The following is a 23085-nucleotide window of genomic DNA, read 5'->3' on the forward strand; positions in this document are numbered from 1 at the left end:
CGTTTAAGCAGCCCAGAAATCCAAGCGCAACACATGGTGCAACTGGATAAACCATGGCAGTATATGCATCCCTCCATCCATCTGCTACCTCCAGATTACAGTAAACAAACACAGATTCTGATCTTAGCTACACTGGTGCAAATCAGGAGTATCTCCATTGCATTCAGTGGTCTTGACTGTACGCTCAATTACACCAGTGAAAATCAGGAGTAATCTCACTGAAGTCAATGGAATTAAATGAGTGTAAATCCAGTGAGAGATCAGAATCAGGCCCAATGCAGTTACACCAGTTGGAGAATTACGCCTACAACCGCTTCATTTAAAATGTGACCTCAGTCTTCTCGTAACAGAATGCAATATTCTGTATATGCTAAGATCAGGTTACTATCATTTTTCTTCTGTGGATATACTCTTTTAACGGCCTATTGTATTTATTATTCTATGTAACTGACTAGACCAATGCCTTTTGTTAGCACCTAATAAACTTTCAAGTGTTGCACTGATCTGCCACAATTGTTCCCTTCATTATAAAAGGGTTTTAACCCTGTTTCACTCTGAGTAGCTCTCTACTAAGTCCACACAAAGCCTCCATGGCCACCTGCCCATATGCACACGCTTCTACCATAAGGTCTCAGAAGTCGCAATTTAATTGCATTAAGCTCTAAGTAGGAGTAAAAGCCTTTGGAGGAAGGAAATGGCTTTACTTACCAGCAGCTATCACAGAAACAACTGCTGTGAAAATTAACCTTTAGGTGCATGATGCGTCTGCTAAGCAACAAGTCAATCAGAATCTCCACCAGAGATGAAATGAAACACACAGCAACTTGGTTAGAAAGGCAACTTAGATCTTCCCCTCTGGCTGGGTGTCATGATCTCCTTTCTATTCCCCCCACAAGTAGAGCTGTGGTGCAGCAAACAGAAGGCCAAGACATACCAATACTGCTGTCATAGTCACATTTTTGAGAGACGTGGGTCTGACTGCAGGACTGGGAATCGGGAATTCAGTTCTGTGCTACAGCACAGAAGGCACAACATGCCAGAGGTGGAAGAAGCAAAAGTGGCTACCCCCTCTAGATTCCAGGCTACTGCAGGGGCCGATACAGCTCGGCTTATAAATTAGAGCAGTCTCCCCAGGGCTATCTATGGGCTGTGCAGCTGCCCAGAATCCCCCATAGCACTCAGGTATGCTAATCTCCCAACCTGCCTCATCTTGCCTGACACGTCTCCTCCTCCAGGGGCCATGGGAAGGGGTGGGAGATTCCACAGGGTATTTGTCAGCCTACACAACTCCTATGCCACAGGAATTCTCCCCTGGCCATTTGCAGTTCCTTCGTTGTCCCTATACACCACTGGAGCACATATGGAAAATGAAGCATGAGTGGACTCACCATTCCCCACCCTCAATCCCCTGGCAGGAATTCCCAAGTGCTACTCCTGGCTCTGATACAGATTCCCTTTGTGGCTTTACACTAGTCATTTAACCTCAGTTTCCCCATGCAAACATTAATGGCTTAGTTAAAAGGCCTAGTTGTGATCTCTCAGATACACAAGGCAGTTGAAGTCAATGGACATGCACCAGACTAAAATCAGTGAGAGGAGAATCAGACCAAAGCTTGAGGGGCTTTGAGGATGGGCCAGATTCCCAGTTGGTATAAACTGGCATAGCTCCATTGAGAAGTATTTTAATAAATTCAAAAATAAAAGTTAATGGCCTATATAAAATAAACATTTTCTTTCTTTTCAGCTATTCATATTTAAGTCTCCTTTGCTTTAACGGTAGCAAACACTAGAGATGAGCCCACAACCCAAATCCTGCTCTGAAACCCCCCTGCTACCCTGATCCTTAGGAAAATTCAGATCCAGATCCAAACTTCATAATCTGGGATTCTCTCTGTAACTGACCTGAATTGGAACACAAAATTGGAAGATATCTGAACTCTGAGTCTTGCCTGATTTTCCTCTCACATTGGTGTAAATGAGAAATAACACCAATGAAAAGGCCTTTTGTATTTATTATTCTACGTAACCAACTAGACCAGGGGTTGGCAACCGACGGCACGCATGCCAAAGACGGCACGCGAGCCGATTTTTAATGGCACACTGCTGCCTGCCGGGTCCCGGCAGCCGGCCCCGCTCAGCCTGCTGCCGAACCCAGGCTGGGACCCTGGGACCTCTGGCAGGCAGCAGCGTGCCATTAAAGATCCTGCCCGCCCCAGCCCGCTCTTCTCTGCCTCCCCCCGCAGGGGCAGGGTGAAGAAGCTTGGTCCTGCTGGCTGCTGCTGCAGGGCAGACAAGCTCCCCCCACCCCCGCCTCTTCCCGCAGCATGCTGCGTTCCTGCCCCTCCTCCTCTCCCTGCCACCGATCAGCTGATGGCCTTTGCGGGGGAGGGGGAGAAGCGGAGCCGCAGCGCTGCTCCGGGGAGGAGGCGGAGAAGAGGTGGGGACGGGGCCTTGGGGAAGGGGGGTGGAATCAGGGCATATCCCCTCCAGCCCCCTGCCGTGAGCCGCTCTGGGCAGGGGGCTGGGAGCAACCCCAGGACCCTAGCCCACACCCCCAGCCCTCTTCCCTGACCCCTGCACCCCCCCACACACACCCCCAGCCCTCTGCCCTGACCCCTGCACCCCCCACACACCCCAGCCTCCTGCCCTGACCCCTGCACCCCCCTCACACACACCCAGCCTCCTGCCCTGACCCCTGCACCCCCCTCACACACACCCAGCCTCCTGCCCTGACCCCTGCACCCCCCTCACACACACACCCAGCCTCCTGCCCTGACCCCTGCACCCCCCTCACTCACACACCCAGCCTCCTGCCCTGACCCCTGCACCCCCCTCACACACACCCAGCCTCCTGCCCTGACCCCTGCACCCCCCACACACACACCCAGCCTCCTGCCCTGACCCTTGCACCCCCCCACAACCCCAGCCCTGACTTCAGTACCCCTCCATGACCCCAGCCCTAACTCCAGCACCCCCCATACCTGCCCCCAGCCCTCTGCCCTGACTTCTGCACCCTCCTCACACACCCCCAGTCCCTCCACACTGCATGCCCTGACTTTTGCACCTCCCATATTCCCACCCCAACCCTGAGCACCGAACAGGAGCTCCTGCACACACACACCCCACATTCCCACCTGCACCCCTCGCACCAAATGGGAGCTTCCCAGGTAAGCACTCCACACCCAAACCTCCTGCCCAACCCTGAGTCCCCTCCCTCATTCTAGCTCCTGGCCAGACCCTATACCCCAACCCCCAGCCTGCTCCTTCACCCCCAGCCCTGTGCTCAGTGCACTCCCACCCTCAGCTCGGTGCAGAGAGAGAGGAAGAGAATGGGCTAGAACCAGAGAGAAGGTAGGTACCCACTCTATGAGATCCCAGACTGGCAGCGGGCTGAGAGGGGCCGGCAGCTGGGACCCTGGCTGGCAGGAGCCGGCGGACAGAAGCTCAGCCCACTGCCAGTCTGGGGTCCCGGCCACCAGCCCCGCTCAGCCCGTTGCCGGTCTGGGGTTCTGACTGCCGGCCCCTTGCCATCCAGGATCCCGGCCGCAGGCTCCACTCAGCCTGCTGCCGGCTAGGCGAACGGAACCCCAGGCTGGCAGCGTGCTGAGCGGCATAAGATCAGCATTTTAATTTAATTTTAAATGAAGCTTCTTAAACATTTTGAAAACCTTGTTTACTTTACACACGACAATAGTTTAGTTATATAATATATAGACTTATAGAGAGACCTTCTAAAAATGTTAAAATGCATTACTGGCACGCGAAACCTTAAAGTGAATAAATGAAGACTCGGCACACCACTTCTGAAAGGTTGCCGACCCCTGGACGAGACCAATGCCTTTTGTTAGCACCTATGAAACTTTCAAGTGTTGCACTGATCTGCCACAATTGTTCCTTTCATTATAAAAGGGTTTTAACCCTGTTTCACTCTGAGTAGCTCTCTACTAAGTCCACACAAAGCCTCCATGGCCACCTGCCCATATACACATGCTTCTACCAGAAGGTCTCAGAAGTCGCAATTTAATTGGTCAATGAAGTTACATTGGCTCACATCAGTGTGAGATGAGAATCAGGTCTAGTCTTTAAGTTGGATTGATCACATCTTGCATTGACACTTGAGTCCATGTAGGGTGACCAGATAGCAAGTGTGAAAAATCAGGACATCTTTTTCTCGGGTGGGGATGGGAGAGGGGTAAAGTTGTGTATATAAGACAAAGACCCTAATATTGGGACGTCTGGTCACCCTAAGTCCATTTGAAAGCATGTCATTGACATTGCATTTCAAACCCATTTCATTATCAATGGAACAGTCATGATATTTCACTGACAGCATGATCATGGCTTTTAAATTAGACGGAAGTACTCAGGCTGCTGGATCCCAGCCAGTTGTAAATTAAAAATCCAGGTGTCACATACCTGTTTTCACACATTTGCAGTGGAAAGAGATTGCAACCATTCATTTTTACCAACACTTCCATGCAGCACGGATGCAACAACAGCTTTAAAAGTCAGAATTGGAACACAATGCCATGTTCACAAGAGTCCTAGCAGGAATAAAGTACCTTCCCTCCCTACCGCGAGGTCAGAAGACAGACTTTAAGCCACCCTCCTTGACATTCCTTATTTATTCTCCAGCAGTGACTTCCAGGTCGACTGTCCTCTGTTTGTTAATCTGAACACAATTTTTCTAAGTGCCAGCAGCGTGGGCTCAACTCCAGTGTCAAAGTCAAGCTGTCTCTGGGCTGTGTACATCAACAACAAAGTTTCTGGAATGGGCACTTGCAGCTGGCAATATCTATGTGACAGCAGCTGGCTTTCCATGGGGAGATGAGCTCAATTTACTGCCCAACAGCAAATTTACACAGAGCCAACAATACAGAGCATGTAGGACTGGGCCAAGGCCCGAAGGCCTTAACCAGTTTGTACCCAGGCCAAACTCCTGTTGACTTTGATGGGCGCTTGGACTGAATAAAGACTGAGGCACAAACTGCCCCCTCTGCCAGTCTGGGAGAGAGGGGAACAAACACCTGGCAGTCCTGGGGAGGAACAGAGGTGGGCAGACAGGATTGCTGCCTTCAGTGAATCATACCCCCATTTCCTGGACCTTCAGGAAGCTCCTCCACCGGGCATCTGCAGAGGTTGAGATTCACTGCTGTGGGAGAGGATGCTCTCTGTAGCATTATTTCCTCTCAGCTTGCTGGGCTCACTATCTACTGGCTCTATCGGTATTAACTTAAGCACTTTCCCCTTCTGCAGCGTGAAGCCCTCCCTCCAACCAGGGACAGCTACAGAGCCAGCAGGGAATTCTCCTCTGGAGCTAACTGCTAGGAGCTGGAGGGGCCCCAAGAGAGACCACAGAGATATGCCAAGGGCCACTATATACTTGCGGGCTTTGAGAGCCAAGTCTCACACACACACCCTACCAAAGGAATGATCCAGTGCAAGCTCCATGAAGGGAAGGTTGCCCGGATGTCAGTTCCCTGCATGGGATTTTCCTTGAATAAGGACTTGAGAATTTTTCCCATGGAGAGGAGATATGGACAACAACAGGGGACTGACCTTGTTTAGCCTTAACCATGCTAGGGTAACAGCTGGCATTAAAGTATTTATACAGTAAAATGGATATGAGATGCTCGGCAAGTTAAATTCACTTCATCGGAGGGCCAGGACTTTCCAGCTGACTATGAAGGAACTGCACAAAGGAGTAACTTCTGTAGAGACAAATCTTTCCATAGAGTCTGTTTCAAGCAAAATGGCCCAGCTGCAAAGTTCAGACCTGAACCTGAGTTTCTCTCAAGGCTTGGGAAGTGTTTAGTTTTGGGTTTTGGCTTCAAGCCAGCGTAAACATAGGGTTCAAGACACCAGAAATATCAGATCCAGATCCAAGTTCCAGAATCTATGCTTTCACAGCGGGGAGGGTGGGGGGCAGTACTAAACTGTGTCCTTATAGTTGACAGGAAAAGCCTGAAAATAAGAATCTGAGCATAAATAAGTGCAGCAATGTCTTCCTAAATCTGCAGCCAACTTGAAACAGTAGCTCTGAAAGGTGTGAATTGTTCCATTCAGCTCAAGTATTAGCTCTAGAAACTAAGGACAACAGTTTAAATGCCAGTATTGTTAAATATTTCACTGATGGTGATTTTATCAGAAACATTCAGTTCGGTGCACTTATCTCAGACCCCAAATTATCTACAGCACCTTCCCAGGTACCAAAAGCCATAACATCTCCTTCCTCAGCAGACAGGATCAGAGGCACTGACTTTTAGTTTTCCCTAGGGGTGCTCTATCCCTGTTCCGCCCTGAGGCCCTGCCCCTTCCCCCAAGGCCCCACCCTCGCTCTGGTTCTTCCAGCCCCCACTCCACCCTCTCCCCAAGGCCCCGCCTCTCTCCGCCCCTTCCTGAGGCCCCGCTCGCACTCCACCTCTTCCCTCCCTCACTCTGCCCCCTCCCAGAGGCCCCCACCTGCCCTCCACTCGCTAGTCTCCGCCCTCCGACAAGCTCTTCCCCGAGCTTCCAAACAGCTGTTTGGCGGTGCCCCAATCCACTAATTGGGGGTGCTGCCAATCGGGGTGCCACAAAACAGCTGTGGCTGGTGAATGCTGAGCACCCACTATTTTTTTTCCCATGGGTGCTCCAGCTCCGGCGCACCCGTGGAGTCGGTGCCTATGGCTAGAATATCCAGATTTGCTCTTACATGCAGTTATGTGTTTTCAGTACAAATATCTATGTCCTATTGAATGAAAACTGAAATAGCAGAGAGAGCACCACACTGAATTTACTTCAGATAACTTGCAAGCCCCTGCTGTACTGATTGTGCTATTCATTTTCACAACTAATTCACTAAAATCCTCCATCATTTTACATATCTCCAGCCTGACACACCCCAGCACCCAGACTCCAGGGTCACTGCTGAATTTAGGACCAGCTGGCCTTGGAGTACACAGGACTCTCATATACCCTCTTTTCTTGCCCTTGCCCCAGGCCAGGGGAGCTGCACATAAGGCCCCTGGAGTGCTCACTGCTGTGAAGGAGGAGATGTCACAAGGCACTGCACTCATCCTTAGTTAGAAAAGCTGAGGGGTAAGAGCAGACAAAATGGGAAGCGGCTTTATTTAGGCTGACAAGAGTGAGGCTGCTAACTTGGAACAAGGTGGCAGAGGGGGAAATAAACCTCCCACCCTTGACACGTTTGTCAGAGAAGGTTTAAGGCTTCAGCAAAAATGGATAAGCTACTTGCAAAAGCATCATGAAACTGCTAGCAATATCAGAGAGGCAGAGGGCCTCACAGGGCCAGCTGTACATAATCAGAGAGGCCCCAAGCAACTTATTTTGGATTCAGATCCAAGTTCCCCAGAGTCCAAGGATGTTTAGATCCAGGGATTTGGTCTAGTTCATTATTCACATCTGGACCTGATCTCCAAGTATTTGGATCCAGAGTTTTGGCGCAGTCCTTCTCTAATGAGAACCACTGTGTATGACAGCTATGGCTCCCAAGGAATACAGCCAGGGCTTGAGATAGTGGAAGGGGAGAAGATGGGTGGGTCTCTCCTCTCAAACCTGCCATGCCAATGTTGCCCTTCCTAGAGTGCCAACCTTCAGAGTCCAACTAGAATTAAAGATTCCCAGGAGTTTTCAGTTACATAGATGGCCCACTGATAGAGATTCCTCTTGCTCCCTTTTCACAGCATTTATTATTAGCTGTCCAAGTGGTTCTAGCTATTAAGTAGAACTCTTTCAACAGTCCAGTTTTCCTGCAGTAAGGGAGTATCTTTCTTACAGAACTCAGTGATAATCAATGTGATTCACCCTGCAGGCCAGGAAATCCTTTGCAGGACAGGTGGAAACACAGGGATCCAGGATGGTAGCTGTGGCAGGTGTCTTTGAAACTGGTATCCATTAATCAAATAAATGGCAGGTACAATAGGCCATTAAATCTCCTCAATTCTCACCTTTCTAGCATAGTTATATGCTGGTCTCTTTTCCCCGTACAAATGCTTTGCTTTTTCTTTAAATATACTCTCTCAGCCAGATCCTCAACTGGTGTAAATTGAGGTAGGTGCTTTGAAGTCAGTGATTATATAAGCTGATTTATACCAATTGAGGATCTGATCCTCCGTATTGCACATAAGATTTTCCTCCTAGGTGACCTGCCCTCCCCCAGCTTATGATTTCTTACCTTCACCTGTTTTAATAAGACAAATTTGGGGTGGAAAAGGTTCCCCTGGCACTTTTTGGTTAGCTTTGACTCCTTCGCCATTATTCCCGTCCTTGAACAGAACTAGTTCTAATGCTGTCTCGCAGTGGATGGGGTGGAAGTTCCATTGTTCGATGGATTTAAACCTGGACTGAACAATGCACAGAGAACGCATTAGGGGGCTCATTCCTGCACAGCTGGGCCTGTGATGACGCGGTGAGGCCATGGAAGCAGATAGTTAGATGGGCTTAATTAAGCAGGTAGTTCGGTTAGATAGATGCATAGACAAGGAGACCTATATAGGTCCTCCCCAGCTCTATTTGCTAGGAATCGAATAGCCATGGATGTGGGAGAGCCTCTGCTAAGCACAGAAATGCTGCTCTCTCTGCATATGCAGGCACCGCAGTACCAGTATCAGTATCTAACTCCTCCCATGTCCAAATGTTCTGGGATGCGTCTAGTGCGAAAGGACGTTATGTAAAACCTAATTCGACACGAAGAAGGATTGCACAAGTGGTTAAAAAAAGTCTCAGTAAAAGCTGATGGCACAAGCTGGCAAGCAGCCTGATTAAAGTGACATCTCCCTAATCTGCTCTGCGCTAGGAGGTCTCAGCTTAAAGACTCCCACAGAGGGCTGCTGTGTTGGTCTATGCCCTTTTTGGTAGCCAAGCAACGGGGAAGCTTGTCAGCACACAGAAGTTATTATAACCAGTATCTTATTTCCACAGGCAGAGAAGGGAACCGGAGGGCAACGCAAAATTCAGGGATGCATGGCTCAGACACGTTTGAAAAGATCATCTTGACATTCGGGAGAGGGAGGGAGGAGAGAATGACAAATAATGTCTCCTAACTGGAAACCTAGCCACAGATGCTCACGCTCACTGCTGCCTGCACAGAGAGGACAGTGTCTGGGGGCAATCCATAGATTGTGACAAAACTGCTAAAATATACCAAGGGCCTGATCTAAAGCCCAAAGAAGTCCATGAAAAGACTTCCGTTGACGTCAGTGGACTTTGGATCAGGTCCCCGGTGCTTGTCACGAAAGGACCTTCAGACCATCCTTGCCAAGACCCTTTACAGAAATACATTCCCAGCCATAGGCGCTGACTCTGTGTGTGCTCTAGGACTGGAACACCCAAGAAAAAAAATTGTGGGTGCTCAGCACTCACCGGCGGGCCCCTGCTTGCCCTCCCCCAGCACCTCCCACCAATCAACTCCTCCCCCTCCACCCTCCAGCGCCTCCTGCCCACTGAGGATCAGCTGTTCAGAGGCATGCAGGAGGCACTGGGGGAGAGGGAGAGGATCAGGGGGCAGGAAGAGGCGGAGCAAGGGCAGGGCTGGGTGACACATCAGGGGGGACATCCCCAGATGCCAGGGAGTGAAAGGGGTTGGGGGACCAGGAGCAGAAAGGGCAGGACTAGCCCCTTCCGGCCGCTGGGACGCTACTCTGCAGCATGACAGACTGGCAGCTGCCTGAGAGAGCCTGGCCGGGGAGGCAGCTTCCACTCCCCGCCCAGGCTCGGGGGCAAATGAGCCTGAGCCCTCCCGGCACGTTTCCGGCTCGCTCAGCATGCCTCCTACACAGCACCCAGCAACTACATTCACAAACAGGCCCTGGGGGCATCACACTTTGCACAAGAAATTTTGATGGTGAGTTTTGAACACGTAGCCATGCACATGACACCTGGACCAGCTACTAGTTCCTGGGGGTTCAAAGTCTACAAGAAGAAGGAGATCCTACAGGAGATTCCATCTCCTCCCTGGCAGCAATGCCAGGTGGCTGGAAAATGGGTGGGGTTGTCTAGGGAAACTAACAGGAAAGCAGTTTTTAGTCAAATGTTCCATCAAAAATTGTGCTTTTTTGGTAGGAAAGTAAAAAAATTTCGGCCAAAACTGAAAACTGTTGAAAATTGCCAAAACAATTATCCAAAAACTGCTAAAAGTTTCCAATTTGGGGGCTCTCAGTTTGCTGACCAAAAATTAATAAAGTTTTCAAGGGAAGCAGACAATTCCCACAAAAATGGTCATTTCCTTGAAAACCAAATTTTCTGACAAAAAAGTTTCAGCAGAAACTTTTCTACTAGGCCTAGCAACATCATATTTAGGTGACATGCCTATAAGCATTCTGTATGTATGCAAGTACATTCCCATCTCTTTATGTGTATATAAATAATAGGATGGCATATGACATAACACCATGATTACAGGCATCACAGATCATCTCTTTTGTTCCTGGAGTCAGTCTTTGGCCCTCACAGCTTGACACTACAAGTGTGCATAGGATTCCCAGACCTGCATAGTCACTGTACTAGCTGCTGTCCTTTTGATTTTCATTGGGAGGGTGGGGAAGTTTTAGGTGTGGGGATTGTCTCTCTACTTTTATGGGCCCAAAATAATATAAGATCTGATCTTCCCTCCTACTTCTACCATCCAGAAAGTGAAATACTATCAGATGATCAGAAATTATGTTATTTTCGTCCCACAGATGGCTCCCTGAGGCTTTAATAACATTCCAGGAAAAGCCAAATGAGCCACTTCCCCACCCCTATTTAAAACCTGTCGGAAAGGTTGTTCACGTCCAAGAGGGTAGAAACCATCAGGCGAGAGATAACGAACATCTGCAGTCCTGATTCTGAACTTTCCTATAGGTATAAATTCAACACCATTCAAGTCAGCGGAGTTAAATGGGTGTAAAGCAGGCACAAATGAGATCAGAATTAAACCCAATGTCTCTTTTCCCTTTTCTATCATTTTAACCAAGCACAAATGCATTGTAGACTTGAGGGACCACTCATGGACTTCACTGACGCAACAGCCACTAGCCAGGCAAAGTCAGCTCCATCCAAAGGAGAGGGTTGACTGTGGTTCCTTTCAGTTGTAGCACCAGTATTTTAAAAGACATCTTTGCAAATGAAGATCAAGTTGTAAAGATTCTGGCCCTGAATCTATTCCCAGTTTCAATGGGGCTGTTTGGGTCTGACTGGGAGCAGATCCTGGCCCTCACTCAGATAGTTTGCATGGAAGACACTAAACGAAGCTTCTATTTTTGTCGTGGGGAAGGTAGATGAGAGAGGGAAAGGTGATGGAATCAGCATTTCAGATGTCATGAAACAGTTCTCCTGGAGAAAGCAAGAGATCTTACATCACCCTTTTGTAGGGCTGTTGATTAATCACAGTTAACTCACACAATTAACTCAAAAAAATTAATCGTGATTAATCACAGTTTTAATCTCACTGTTAAACAACAGAATACCAATTGAAATTTAATACATATTTTTGGATGTTGTTCTACATTTTCAAATATATTGATTTCTATTACACAGAATACAAAGTGTACAGTGCTCACTATATATTATTATTTTTTATTACAAATATTTGCATTGTAAAATGATAATCAAAACAAATAGTATTTTTCAATTCACCTCATACAATCACTGTAGTTCCATCTCTTTATTGTGAAAATGCAACTTAACAGTGTAGATTTTTTTTGTTACATAACTGCACTCAAAAACAAAACAATGCAAAACTTTAGAGCCTACACGTCCACTCAATCCTACTTCTTGTTCAGCCAATCGCTAAGACAAACAAGTTTGTTTACATTTTTGGGAGATAATTCTGTCCACTTCTTATTTACAATCTCACTTTCTGGTGACAACAGGGATTTTTGAAGCCAGCATTGCAAGGTATTTACATGCCAGATATGATAAACATTTGTATGCCCCTTCATGCTTCGGCCACCATTCCAGAGAACATGCTTCCATGCTGATGACACTCGTTAAAAAAATAATGCGTTAATTAAATTTGTGACTGAACTCCTTGTGAGGAGAATTGTAGGTCTCCAGCTCTGTTTTACCTGCACTCAGCCATATATTTCATGTTATAGCAGTCTCGGATGATGACCCAGCACATGTTGTTCATTTTAAGAACACTTTCACTGCAGATCTGACAAAACGCAAAGAAGCTATCAATGTGAAATTTCTAAAGATAGCTACAATACTCGATCCAAGGTTTAAGAATCTGAAGTGCCTACCAAAATCTGAGAGAGATGAAGTGTGGAGCATGCTTTCAAAAGTCTTAAAAGAGCAACAATCCGATGCAGAAACTACAGAACCCAAATCACTAAAAAAACAAAATCAGCCTTCTGCTGGTGGTATCTGACTCAGATTTTGAAAATGAACATGCACCAGTCTGCGCTGCTTTGGATTGTTATTGAGCAGAACCTGCCATCAGCAGGGACGCATGTCCTCTGGAATGGTGGATGAAGAATGAAGGGACATATGAATCTTTCATGCATCTGGCATGTAAATATCTTGTGACGCCGGCTGCAAAGGTACCACGCAAATGCCTGTTCTCATTCTCAGGTGACATTGTGAACAAGAAGCAGGCAGCATTATCTCCTGCAAATGTAAACAAACTTGATTGGCTGAACAAGAAATAGGACTGAGTGGACTTGTAGGCTCTAAACTTTTACATTGTTTTATTTTTGAATGCAGTTATTTTTTGTATATAATTCTACATTTGTAAGTTCAACTTTCATGATAAAGTTATTGCACTACAGTACTTGTATGCAGTGAATTGAAAAACACTATTGCTTGTGTTTTTTACAGTGCAAATATTTGTAATCAAAAATAGATATAAAGTGAGCACTGTACATTTTGTATTCTGTGTTGTAACTGAAATCAATATATTTGAAAATTTATAAAACATCCAAAAATATTTAAATAAAATGGTATTCTATTATGGATTAATTTTTTTAATCGCGCAATTAATTTTTTTAATCACTTGACAGCCCTACCCTTTTGCATTTAGGGCCCTCAATGCTCGGTCACTGAACCTCCCTGGGAGCAGGATCAGAACACACATGGTAGGCAGCAGCACGTGCAGCCCAGTCTTGTGCTACGACAGTACCTTGGGACAAAGCAGGTTAATTCACAAGGAAGAGAGTCTCACCCTGAAAGCTGAACGTCCTTTGCTTTTCTGGGTTTGAATAAGAACCAGAGCGTTACTTTACAGTAGTTTAAAGGTTTGGCTACATTAGAACATGCACATGCTTAGTTCTGTACACAGCACAATTACAGGAGATCAGAGACAAAAGGCAGCAAGACTCAGATAGTACTGTGTTGGGCATGTGTTATAGAAACCTAGGTAGTACAGACCTGAATTTCAAACTCAGTTAACAGGCTGTTAATGATTTGCCCAGGATGGCGATGGAAGAGTTTAAGAGCTGAACTAGACAGCTATTTATCTAGGCATTTAGGGTCAGATCCTTAGATGGTGTAAACAGATGTCAAAGTCAATGGAGTTGACTTTAATAGGATTATGCTGATTGACACTAGAAGTTCAGGCCCTAGTACCACGCTGAGTTCCTAATAAGGAGGATTCCTTTATTCAGTCAATCACTGAAAATCACTTAGACACATGGAGCCCCCTTAACTCACCTTCCACTGGGGTTGTCATCCCGCATCCCTAAAGTGCAGATACATTAACTAGTATTATTTTTAAGTGGTTACCCCCACTGGAACAAACTGCGCATGGAGAAAAGGATACATCCCCAGGATAACTGCTTCAAGGCATTTGATAGGTAAGGATTCCCTGGTCATTTCTCTAGCCGTCTCCATTAACCTAGGATAGAAAAAACTTTCAGTCCTTTTGGTCAAAATAGTCAATAAAAATTAAAGGTTCCTCTTACCTTATTAGGGGCCAAACCCCTCTGGTCTTATTGGGCCCAATTCGCCTCTCAAACCACATTCATGTGGATGTAACTCCACTGATTCCAATAGAATCACTAGTTTACAGTGGAGGGGGATAAAAAACAGGCCTCAATGTACAGGCAGCCAGGACTGAGTGGCAGCAGATGTATGGGAGAACCCAGATGTCTCAGAAGGGTCACCTTCAAGTAATGGCTTTTGCTATTTTCTTTACTTAGGGGCAGATTCTGAGCCCCTCCCTCACGTTCAGTAGTACCATGCACCAGCGGAAACCAATGAGACTACTCGAGGAGAAAGGATCTACCCAGCCTGGATAAGGGCATCAGAATCTGAGCCTTAGACTAATCTCGATGGAGAAGGGACTGTTTCTCACTGCATGCTTATACAGGGCATAGGGACTCTAGGTGCTACTGTAACACAAATTTTACCAACATTAACAGAATATGTTATTAATTCAGACCACCACAGATGTGCATGACATTTTGATTTAAAAACAAATGCCAGTGATAAACTATTATTATTAAAAAGACAACAGTTCTGCTTTGATCAGGAAAAGCTGGTACGTTCTCAAGTAAGCATTCGTATCTCCTGCTGCAGCGTCATCTAAGTCGAGAGCTACCTGCCAGTGGAGTCACAGATTTGAACTCCCGTCCCAAGGGGTGCTGCAGCTCCAGCTCACTGTGTTCACAAAGTCTCCTCTTCAGAGATCGGGATTCTCAAAGAAAAAGTTATGGTGGATGCGCCGCGTCTCATGCCGACAGGAGCTTGCACAACTAACCCCATGTGGGCACTGCGTATGCACACTCTAAAGCCTCACCACCCTCAGCAGCCCCAAATCCTCTCCCAGGACGAGAGCCTAGCAGCTGAGCTGTTTGCTATGCAGTTCTCTGGTGGGGGGGAGGGGGCAGCCTCTGCACTGCCTGCATGGGCAGCGGGTATTATAGGCAGGGGTAGGCTGTGCCTCCCCAAACAGCCTCATGTGGCCCCACCCATGCTGCACGCCAAGGCCAGGCCAGGCCCCCTCCTGCGGTTCCCAGCTCTCTGCCCTGGCTGGCTAGGGCTGGCTGGCCTGGCTCCCACAGGGACTCAGTGTGCCTGGGGCTGTGCTGGCCTCCTGGAGCTCCAGGGCTGAGGCCTCACCTCCTGGCTGTCTGGCGCTGGGGCCGGGGGCTGCGGTGGGGGTGCTCTGGGCACTGAGCTCCTGCGGGGGTGGAGGGCAGAAGGGGAGGGACAGGGCCTTGGGCACAAGGGGAGGGGCTGGGAGTGCTAGCCTTCCCCAACGGCCAGGTCACCGGCCGCCCATGTCTGCACCTCTGCCCCAGCTGCGGGCAAGGAGGCCCCACGGAGCTGGGCTCCAAGACCCCTTGGGCAGGCTCCCCAAATCCTCCACCACCCCACATGCAGTGCTTCCACAACAGACGGGCCCCTCTACACCAGAGGTACCAGCAAATTACACCTACATTGGAAACATTTTCTGACGTTTGTTGTTGTTCCTAACATTCATGAGCCCACACAGCAGGACAACTCCCTGCAACACTCAGAGCTCAATTCCACCCTATGACACAGCTGTGTAGTTCCAACTGAAATCCCAGGCATGGGGTTCCCCCGCCACAGGCAGAATTAAGCCCAACAGGAGAGATATTTTCAAAGCTGCCTAAGCGTCGGACATCCAATTTCCATGGGAATCCAAATCCCCTTCGTGGCTTTGAAAACCCTGCCATAAATGGGCTGGAAAGATACAATATTTTCTCCCCTCCTCTGCTTCTCCTCCCAGGACTGCATAGAAACACGTCCCTGAGGGCGCTGGCAGCAGCCGAATGAGGCTGCAGTTCAGGGCACTGCCATGCTACGGGGTACTAATTCTGCAAGCTCCTGCAGCAGGTACATGAAACCCTCTTTCCAAACAGCAGGCAGCTTCTAACGTACCCTCCTATAGTGTTAAAACGGCTCTGGCTCTTTGTGTAGAAAAGAGGTTATGTGCTCAAAATGCCCCCCTGTGCCTGGGGCAACTGGACTGGATGGTTCAGGTCTGCAATCCTTTTAAAGAGACATCACCATTGCTTGGCACAAACAATCCAGTCTTGGTGCAGCTGAGAAAGGGCTATTGTGCTGCTGGCACAGTGCCCTCGGTCAATAGGTTATTGCTTTTCTGGGCACCCTCGAAGGATGGAGAGAGAAACAAAGCATGGAAGAGGACTGGAAGAGACCAAGAGATAAAAGAGAATCATGTTCAGTAGTAGCTGAAAAACTCAAGGGTTGGGAGAGAGGTATTATTTTGAAATTCTTCTTTAACCTTAGCCTTTCCCGCTCCAACCCACCTGGAAGAGATCCCAGCACCACAGAAATGTTATCTTCAATATTATCAGCATTTGAACTAGAACGGCTGGTAAAGGTGCACCTGTCAAACCCCCAGCGTCCTATTTTTGCCATCTCCTAACTTATTATGGTGAAACCCATCTTAAAGCGTGCCTGTTTTCCGAGCAGTAATTCAGTAAAGACGGCATTAGGGTTCCCTGTTTATTGTCATCTTTTCGTTTGCAAACTCAACCTAGCCTGCGGCAAACTCATTTGCAAACTCAATCTGCAGAGACAACCTAGAATATGAAAGTCAAGCTGGGTCTTGTCTGGCTCCTATCGCCTCACCGTCAGTAACAGAAACCCTGTCACTGGAATTCAGTAACGATTCGGCTGATGGTGCAGAACAGAATCCTAGTCGTTCTCCCGGTGCTAAGTCAGAGTAACAAGCAGCACAATCACATTTTAGCCAGGAAAGGAAGTGAGGGATAGCTCAGTGGTTTGAGCATTGGTCTGCTAAACCAGGGTTGTGAGTTCAATCCTTGAGGGGGCCATTTAGGGATCTGGACCAAAAATTGGGGACTGACTCTGCTTTGAGCAGCGGGTTGGACTAGGTGACCTCCTGAGGTCCCTTCCAACCCTGATATTCTATGATTCTATGATACCCAGGACTCTGAGGACACAGAGAGAGCGTCTCGCTCAGGTAGGAAGTTGCCACACGCGTAACTCGCCTCAAGCACAGCAAGCCCCAAACACATCACAAAGCACTATTAAGTCAGAGTTTTACAGACTTCTAGAGGGAGAAACAGGATAGCTTTGAAATCTGGACATTTCAGGCACACACCACACCAAATGTTCTCTTTTGGACAGAAACAGTCTTCCCCTCTGCTCCATGCAGCACTGAGCACACTTACAATACAAAACCAGATACCAATGGCAGAGAAGACAAACGAGATTAGACACTGTGTATGCCAAGCCCTTTGTTGCAGCCTCTCCACTGGCTGCAGGATCAGGTCCCTTGTTGACTGCTGTTATAAGTTCATTATTATCACCAGTTCCAGAAGCAGTCAGCGTGGGTATAATATTAACGTCCCCATTGCCAGGGAGCCTTTGCAAACCAACTGGCATAAACAAGTTGCCAAATTAGTAGTGATTGATCTGTCATGGCAACATTCATATTGTTTATGACTGTTACAAAGATACATTTAATATATGTTCTGTTTACAATGCATGAACTCATTTGTCTTCAACCACAGCTCTCCGAGATACTTAGAGGCCATTAAGACAGATTGAAATTCAACATATGAGGCATTCTTCTGGCTTAACAAAGACAGACCCAGACTGTCTATTGGTGCACAACCCTCCACATACTATATCAGTCTGCCTCTCATCGAAGTCAGTGGCAGAATTCCCATTCAATGGAAGCAGGATCGGCCCTCCTCTTTTTTGTATTAGTGTTCTGGAACAGTAGTAGTCCCTAACAATAGGGATTGGAATGGGATTCAGAGCCTTTCGCCATTAGATCACCAGTATGTTCATGGGCATACAGGGAATGAGCTGGCTACACAGTTCTTTTCACAGTAGACACGTCATGGGAAACCATCATAATGCACACCATTGCTTACAGTGTCAGACGCCAAGGACTGACTGGGCAGGGAGACTGAACTGCCCACTCTCCACTAGAGATGGCCCTTCCAGGTCAAGGCTGAGGCAAGCTAGTACAGTGGTGAAGCTTCCCCTGGGGCTTCCTGGGCCAGGCCCCAAGGACTTCAGTCTCCACAACTGTCAGTCACATAGATGTGCAAAAGAATTATATCTTTCCCCAAAGGCCTTGTTGATACTGGGGAAAAAAGCTATATTTGATTTGAATTTGCTTTTGTAATTTATCTGGGGGGGGGGATAATCTCATAATTAGAAATTAATCTGGAACACGGTGGTATTAAAATAGGATCCAGTCTAGTTCCCACAGAGGTCAAGGACAGTCTTTTGTTGCCTTTAGCAGCATTTGGATTAGGCCATTAAATTACATTTGTTTTGGTTATTGGAAGTCACCCTATTGCAGTGGTGAGCTGGAGCCGGTTCGCACGAACCGGTTGTTAAATTTTGAAGCAGTTTTAGAACCAGTTGTTAACCCGCTTCCCTGCAGGGGGCACTGAGGCTTTGATGGGCTCCGGTCGGGAAGTGATGTTATTCCTCCTCCGGCCGCCGGGGGCGCTGCGCTGCGGGAGCCATGTGGGCTGCCGCCTGGCCCTGGGCACGAGCCCTGTTGCTGCTGCTGCTCCCCCGATCCCTGGTCCTGGGGCTCCCGCTGCTGCCTGGTGGGTCCCCGGCTGCTCTGCTCGGCCTGGGCTGCGTCCTGCTGCTTGGGCTGCTCCGAGCCACTCTCCCTGTGAGCACCCACCACCCTGCCCACAGCCAGCCCCTGTCTCCAGCCACCCCTGCACCCCCTGCCTGCCGCCAGCCCCTGCCGCACCCTCTGCCCTGCCCGCAGCCAGCCTGTCTCCAGCCAGCCCCGTACCCCCTGCCTGCAGCCAGCCCCTACCACACCCCCTGCCCTGCCCGCACCAGCCCCTGCCTCCAATCACCCCCTGCATCCCCTGCCTGCAGCCAGCCCCTGCCGCACCCCCTGCCCTGCCCACAGCCAGCCCATCTCCAGCCACCCCCGTACCCCCTGCCTGCAGCCAGCCCCTGCCGCACCCCCTGCCCTGCCCGCAGCCAGCCCCTGCCTCCAGCCACCCCTGCACCCCCTGCCTGCAGTCAGCCCCTGCCTCCAGCTACCCACGGCATCCCCTGCCTGCAGCCAGCCCCTGCCACACCCCCTGCCCTGCCTGCACCAGCCTGTCTCCAGCCACCCCCGCACCTCCTGCCCTGCCCGCACCAGCCCCTGCCTCCAGCCACTCCCTGCATCCCCTGCCTGCAGCCAGCCCCTACCGCACCCCCTGCCCTGCCCGCAGCCAGCCCGTCTCCAGTCACCCCCTGCCCTGCCCGCAGCCAGCCCCTGCGTCCAGCCACCCCCTGCCCTGCCCGCAGCCAGTCCCTGCCACACCCCCTGCCCTGCCTGCAGCCAGCCCCGTCTCCAGCTACCCCCGCACCCTCTGCCCGCAGCCAGCCTCTGCCACACCCCCTGCCCTGCCTGCACCACCCTCTACCGCACCCCCTGCCCTGCCCGCAGCCAGCCCCCCTCTCCAGCCAGCCCTGCACCCCCCTGCCCTGCCTGCAGCCAGCCCCTACCTCCAGTCAGCCCCTGCCCTGTCTCCAGCCAGCCCCATACCCCCTTGCCTCCAGCCAACCCCGCAGCCTCCTGTCTCCAGCCAGCTCCGCACCCCCTGCCCTGACCGCAGCCAGCCCCGCACCCCCTGCCTCCGGCTAGCCCTGCCCCACGCCCCTGTCTGCAGCTGGTCCTATGTCCACTAGTGCCCTGCAGTTCCCAGGGCAGTAACCCTGCACACCTGCTTCAATGAGGGGGACAAGGAGCAGCTGGGACCCACACATGTGCACACCCTAGAGTGACCAGACAGCAAGTGTGAAAAATCAGGACAGGGAGTGGGGGGGTAATAGGAGCCTATATAAGAAAAAGCCCGCAAAATCAGGACTGTCCCTATAAAATCGGGACATCTGGTCACCCGAGCACACCCCCAGGGAGTGGCGGGGACCCACACATGTGAAACGGAGCTCATTTCTAGTTCAGGCCCATCTTTTTAAAAAAGAACTTTAGGCAGGGTTAACATACATCCATATTTTCCCGGATAGCTCAGGCTTTTTGGTTCTTAAATTGCTGTCCGGGAGAAAATATGGTACATACCATACATACGGACATATGGTAACCCTGTTGGTACAAAAAAATAAATACTGGGGCACATCCATTAAATCAAAACTTTTGATAGGGAACCGGTTGTTAAGATTTTGGCAGCTCATCACTGCCTTATTGGACTTACCACTCATGACCCTGCTTTGAGCAGGGGGTTGGACTAGATGACCTCCTGAGGTCCCTTCCAACCCTGATATTCTGTGATTCTATGATCCTCCACTGTATCCAAAAGTCACAGTCAAAAGCATCTCCTCTTGAGGCCTGTGAGACCCTCACTTGGCCTTCCTGTGACTACACAGCACAGGTATGCAAGGCCTGACCCAACGGACCTTTCCACTGCCTTCAATGGGCTTTGAATCAGGCCCTCAGCCAGTCAAAGGAGGAGTCTAAACTTAAATTGTCTTAAACGTCACACAACTTCTCTCTTTGCTGGAGTGTACAATTTGACCATCACCCCCAAACCTGCACAGTCACTCTTTTCCCCCAAGCACAGCCACTCCTACCCCTAATACATGTAACCAGTTCAGCTGGTTGTTCTAATCAGGAGTCGTTTTCCTTTTGCTGTATACCTAGCACTGTTTCAATGGGCAATATTTCCTTCTTCCGTAAATTGCTTCAGGACCATAAACTATCGATGTGCCCATCTGGATTAACTCCTTTGCCACATATACAAAAAGAAAATAACAGCGTGATAATGGCACCTCTTAGGAATCTTGGGGTTTCCATTAAAGCAGGAGTGCTTACAAAAATTCCACAGCAGTTGCTTTTTTACAAATAAAATCAGTGCACTATACCCATGTCACATAAAGGGTTACATCTAACTGGCAAAAGTAAAATTCACTGAGGCCTGGTCTACACTACAGTTCGGTCAATGGACGGCAGCTTACAGCAACCCAGCTCTGTAAGCGTCCACACTAAAATGTAGCTCCCACCAATGTAACTCATCTACTGCACCAACCGAATAGTAACTCCACCTCCGCGAGAGGCAAGGCACGGGTCAATGTAGTTAGCTTGACGCTGTGTCAGTGTAGACACTTGTTGCTTAAATCAACTGTTGCTGCCTTTCAGAAGCTGTCCCATAATGCCCCACACTGACAGGTAAATCGGTGCAAGCACTCCTGGTGAGAATGCACACCGCTGGCACAAGGAAAGGAGCATAGTGGCTGTACTCAATATAACTTAGCTAAACTTAATTTTGTAGTGTAGACTTGCCCTAAGTGTCAACCTCTTATCAAGTACTTTAGAGACTGAGGGGTCTTGACATACTCCCTCTGCTGGAGTTTATGGATGTGATTCATTTCACTGATGCACCTCCTCCCCTGGTACTGGCACATTTGACATCCATGAACTCGCCCTCTACCGTATTTCTACAGCTCCTGGCACTTTGCTATCTAAGCACTAGCTTTGCCAAATGTGAACTTCACAAGGTTTCTCAAAGTACCTCACTACAAGGGAATCTGTCAGTCCTCTGCATATCCATTTAAGCTTTCTGGGCACTTCGTCTGCATATATAATGCCCAGGGGCTGTGTACTCTGTGGAGAAAACTAAATCAGCAATAATTTAGTATTCCCAATGACATAGACAAGAAAGGGAACTGCTCAAATCCAGCTACAGCAATTGGAGCAGCTACTGGTAGAGTCATGACAATAACATAGGGTTGCTTTAATGAGAAAATGTGCATTTAGCTTCAATCTGAATAACCCAGTATGTCCATAAGTTTTCCTCTCTCTAGCTGCAAGATTAGAAGCAGATGTTCAAATATTCTCTCCAGGCTATTGTCTGGACACAATATGTGCCAAATTCTTCAGTCCCACTGGGGTTCCTTGAGAACGGGGTATGTTAACAAAGGGCTTGCTCTTCTGTTATTAGGGTAAGTAGATCCCACCTGCCTGCTTCTGTCACACTTCGGTTCGGGGTTGTTGTTTTTTTAAGCACTTCTTTAATCAATTATCCACTATATTCTCAGTAACAGAATTACTCAACCTCTGGTCTTTCTGCAGATCAGCCTCTGTACTACAATTTCTCTAAGCCTTTGGAATCTGACTCAAGGAGTCTGTCCAGATGTGAGGTTTTGGTATGGTTATAACTCAAGTTAACTGATTACCAGTTAACTTGAGTCAATAACAAAATTGCAAGTGTTTGTTCCTTGTTGTGGGTCATGTTTGTGTCCTAGAACAAAAGACTGTGGAGTTCTAGACTGGCATTAGCAATTGTGTTAATTGATTCCCAATCCATCGAGTTAACTACGTGAGTTACAATACAGCCAAAAATGCCAGAGAAAAATTTTCATAAGCATGTAAGTGACATAGGCCTGGTCTATACTTCGAAGTTTTAGAGATATGAATTGTTATACTAGTAAAGAACTCTAGTATGGATGCAGTTTTATCGGCTTAAAGGTGACATACCAGTACAGTTACTCCCCTTTCCATATGGCAACAGCTGCACAAGTTTAAAGTATTTATAGTTAAAAAAGCTTGGTTAAGGCTGTACACCTTTCTAATATAGAAGGGCCTGTCACTTTTGAAAATGGCACCTAGGCATTTTTGAAAAGCGTCTCTAGTCTAGATAAACCCCGAGGGGTCTGGCTGGCTGGCTGCCAATTGTTAGCCAACAGTGAGTTATTCTTAACATCATTTCTAAATATTGCATCCTATCAAGCCTGTGTCCCTTAACATTAAGTGTCTCAAACAGATAATTCATGCTCTCCTTCCTGCGCGGAACTCTGAATTTTTATTCTCTCATGGATCAGGCGGATACTGGTAATAAATCCCTCCTGCGTCTAGTCCCCACTTCCCTAACAACAGATCAGTGCTATTTCAAGACAAATTTCACATGGATTTATTGATCTTCAATTTGTATGTAGCTTCTTTACACATCTGAGCTCACCCATTGGTCTCCTGAGGGGAAGAAGCAACAGAACCTTTGTTAGCTCAGAGCCTTCACAATAGAGAATCATTTTAAAAAAATCAGCTTCATAAGCACAAGTCAGGAGCCCAGTGTGGCACTGCTGAGCACGTACAACTCCCAAAGGAGTCAATGGAAACTGAGGGCACACTGCTGGATCAAGCCCCATATGTAT

General features: G+C 48.4%; 1 protein-coding gene and 1 long non-coding RNA gene across 5 annotated transcripts in view; both read right to left on the reverse strand.

Annotated features, from left to right (window-relative positions):
• The window catches only part of VASH2 (vasohibin 2), a 68184-nt gene that overhangs the window by 18425 nt on the left and 26674 nt on the right, over nucleotides 1-23085 (reverse strand). For all 4 annotated transcript variants that reach the window (XR_005224852.2, XR_005224853.1, XM_007064757.4 and 1 more), the window contains exon 5: nucleotides 13742-13816. Coding sequence is in view for 2 of the 4 variants with exons in the window: in XM_007064757.4 (XP_007064819.2) it covers nucleotides 13742-13816 (75 nt within the window). In the remaining 2 variants the exon portion in view is untranslated. The remainder of the gene's footprint in view (nucleotides 1-13741; nucleotides 13817-23085) is intronic.
• Nucleotides 15666-20117, reverse strand: LOC122465188. The gene is made up of 3 exons (XR_006289838.1): nucleotides 20005-20117; nucleotides 17978-17979; nucleotides 15666-15678 (listed from the first exon to the last, which is right to left on the reverse strand). It is a non-coding gene; the product is annotated as an uncharacterized LOC122465188 (long non-coding RNA).

The sequence above is a fragment of the Chelonia mydas genome, chromosome 3 (genome assembly GCF_015237465.2).
Source record: "Chelonia mydas isolate rCheMyd1 chromosome 3, rCheMyd1.pri.v2, whole genome shotgun sequence".
Lineage (NCBI taxonomy): Eukaryota > Metazoa > Chordata > Testudines > Cheloniidae > Chelonia > Chelonia mydas.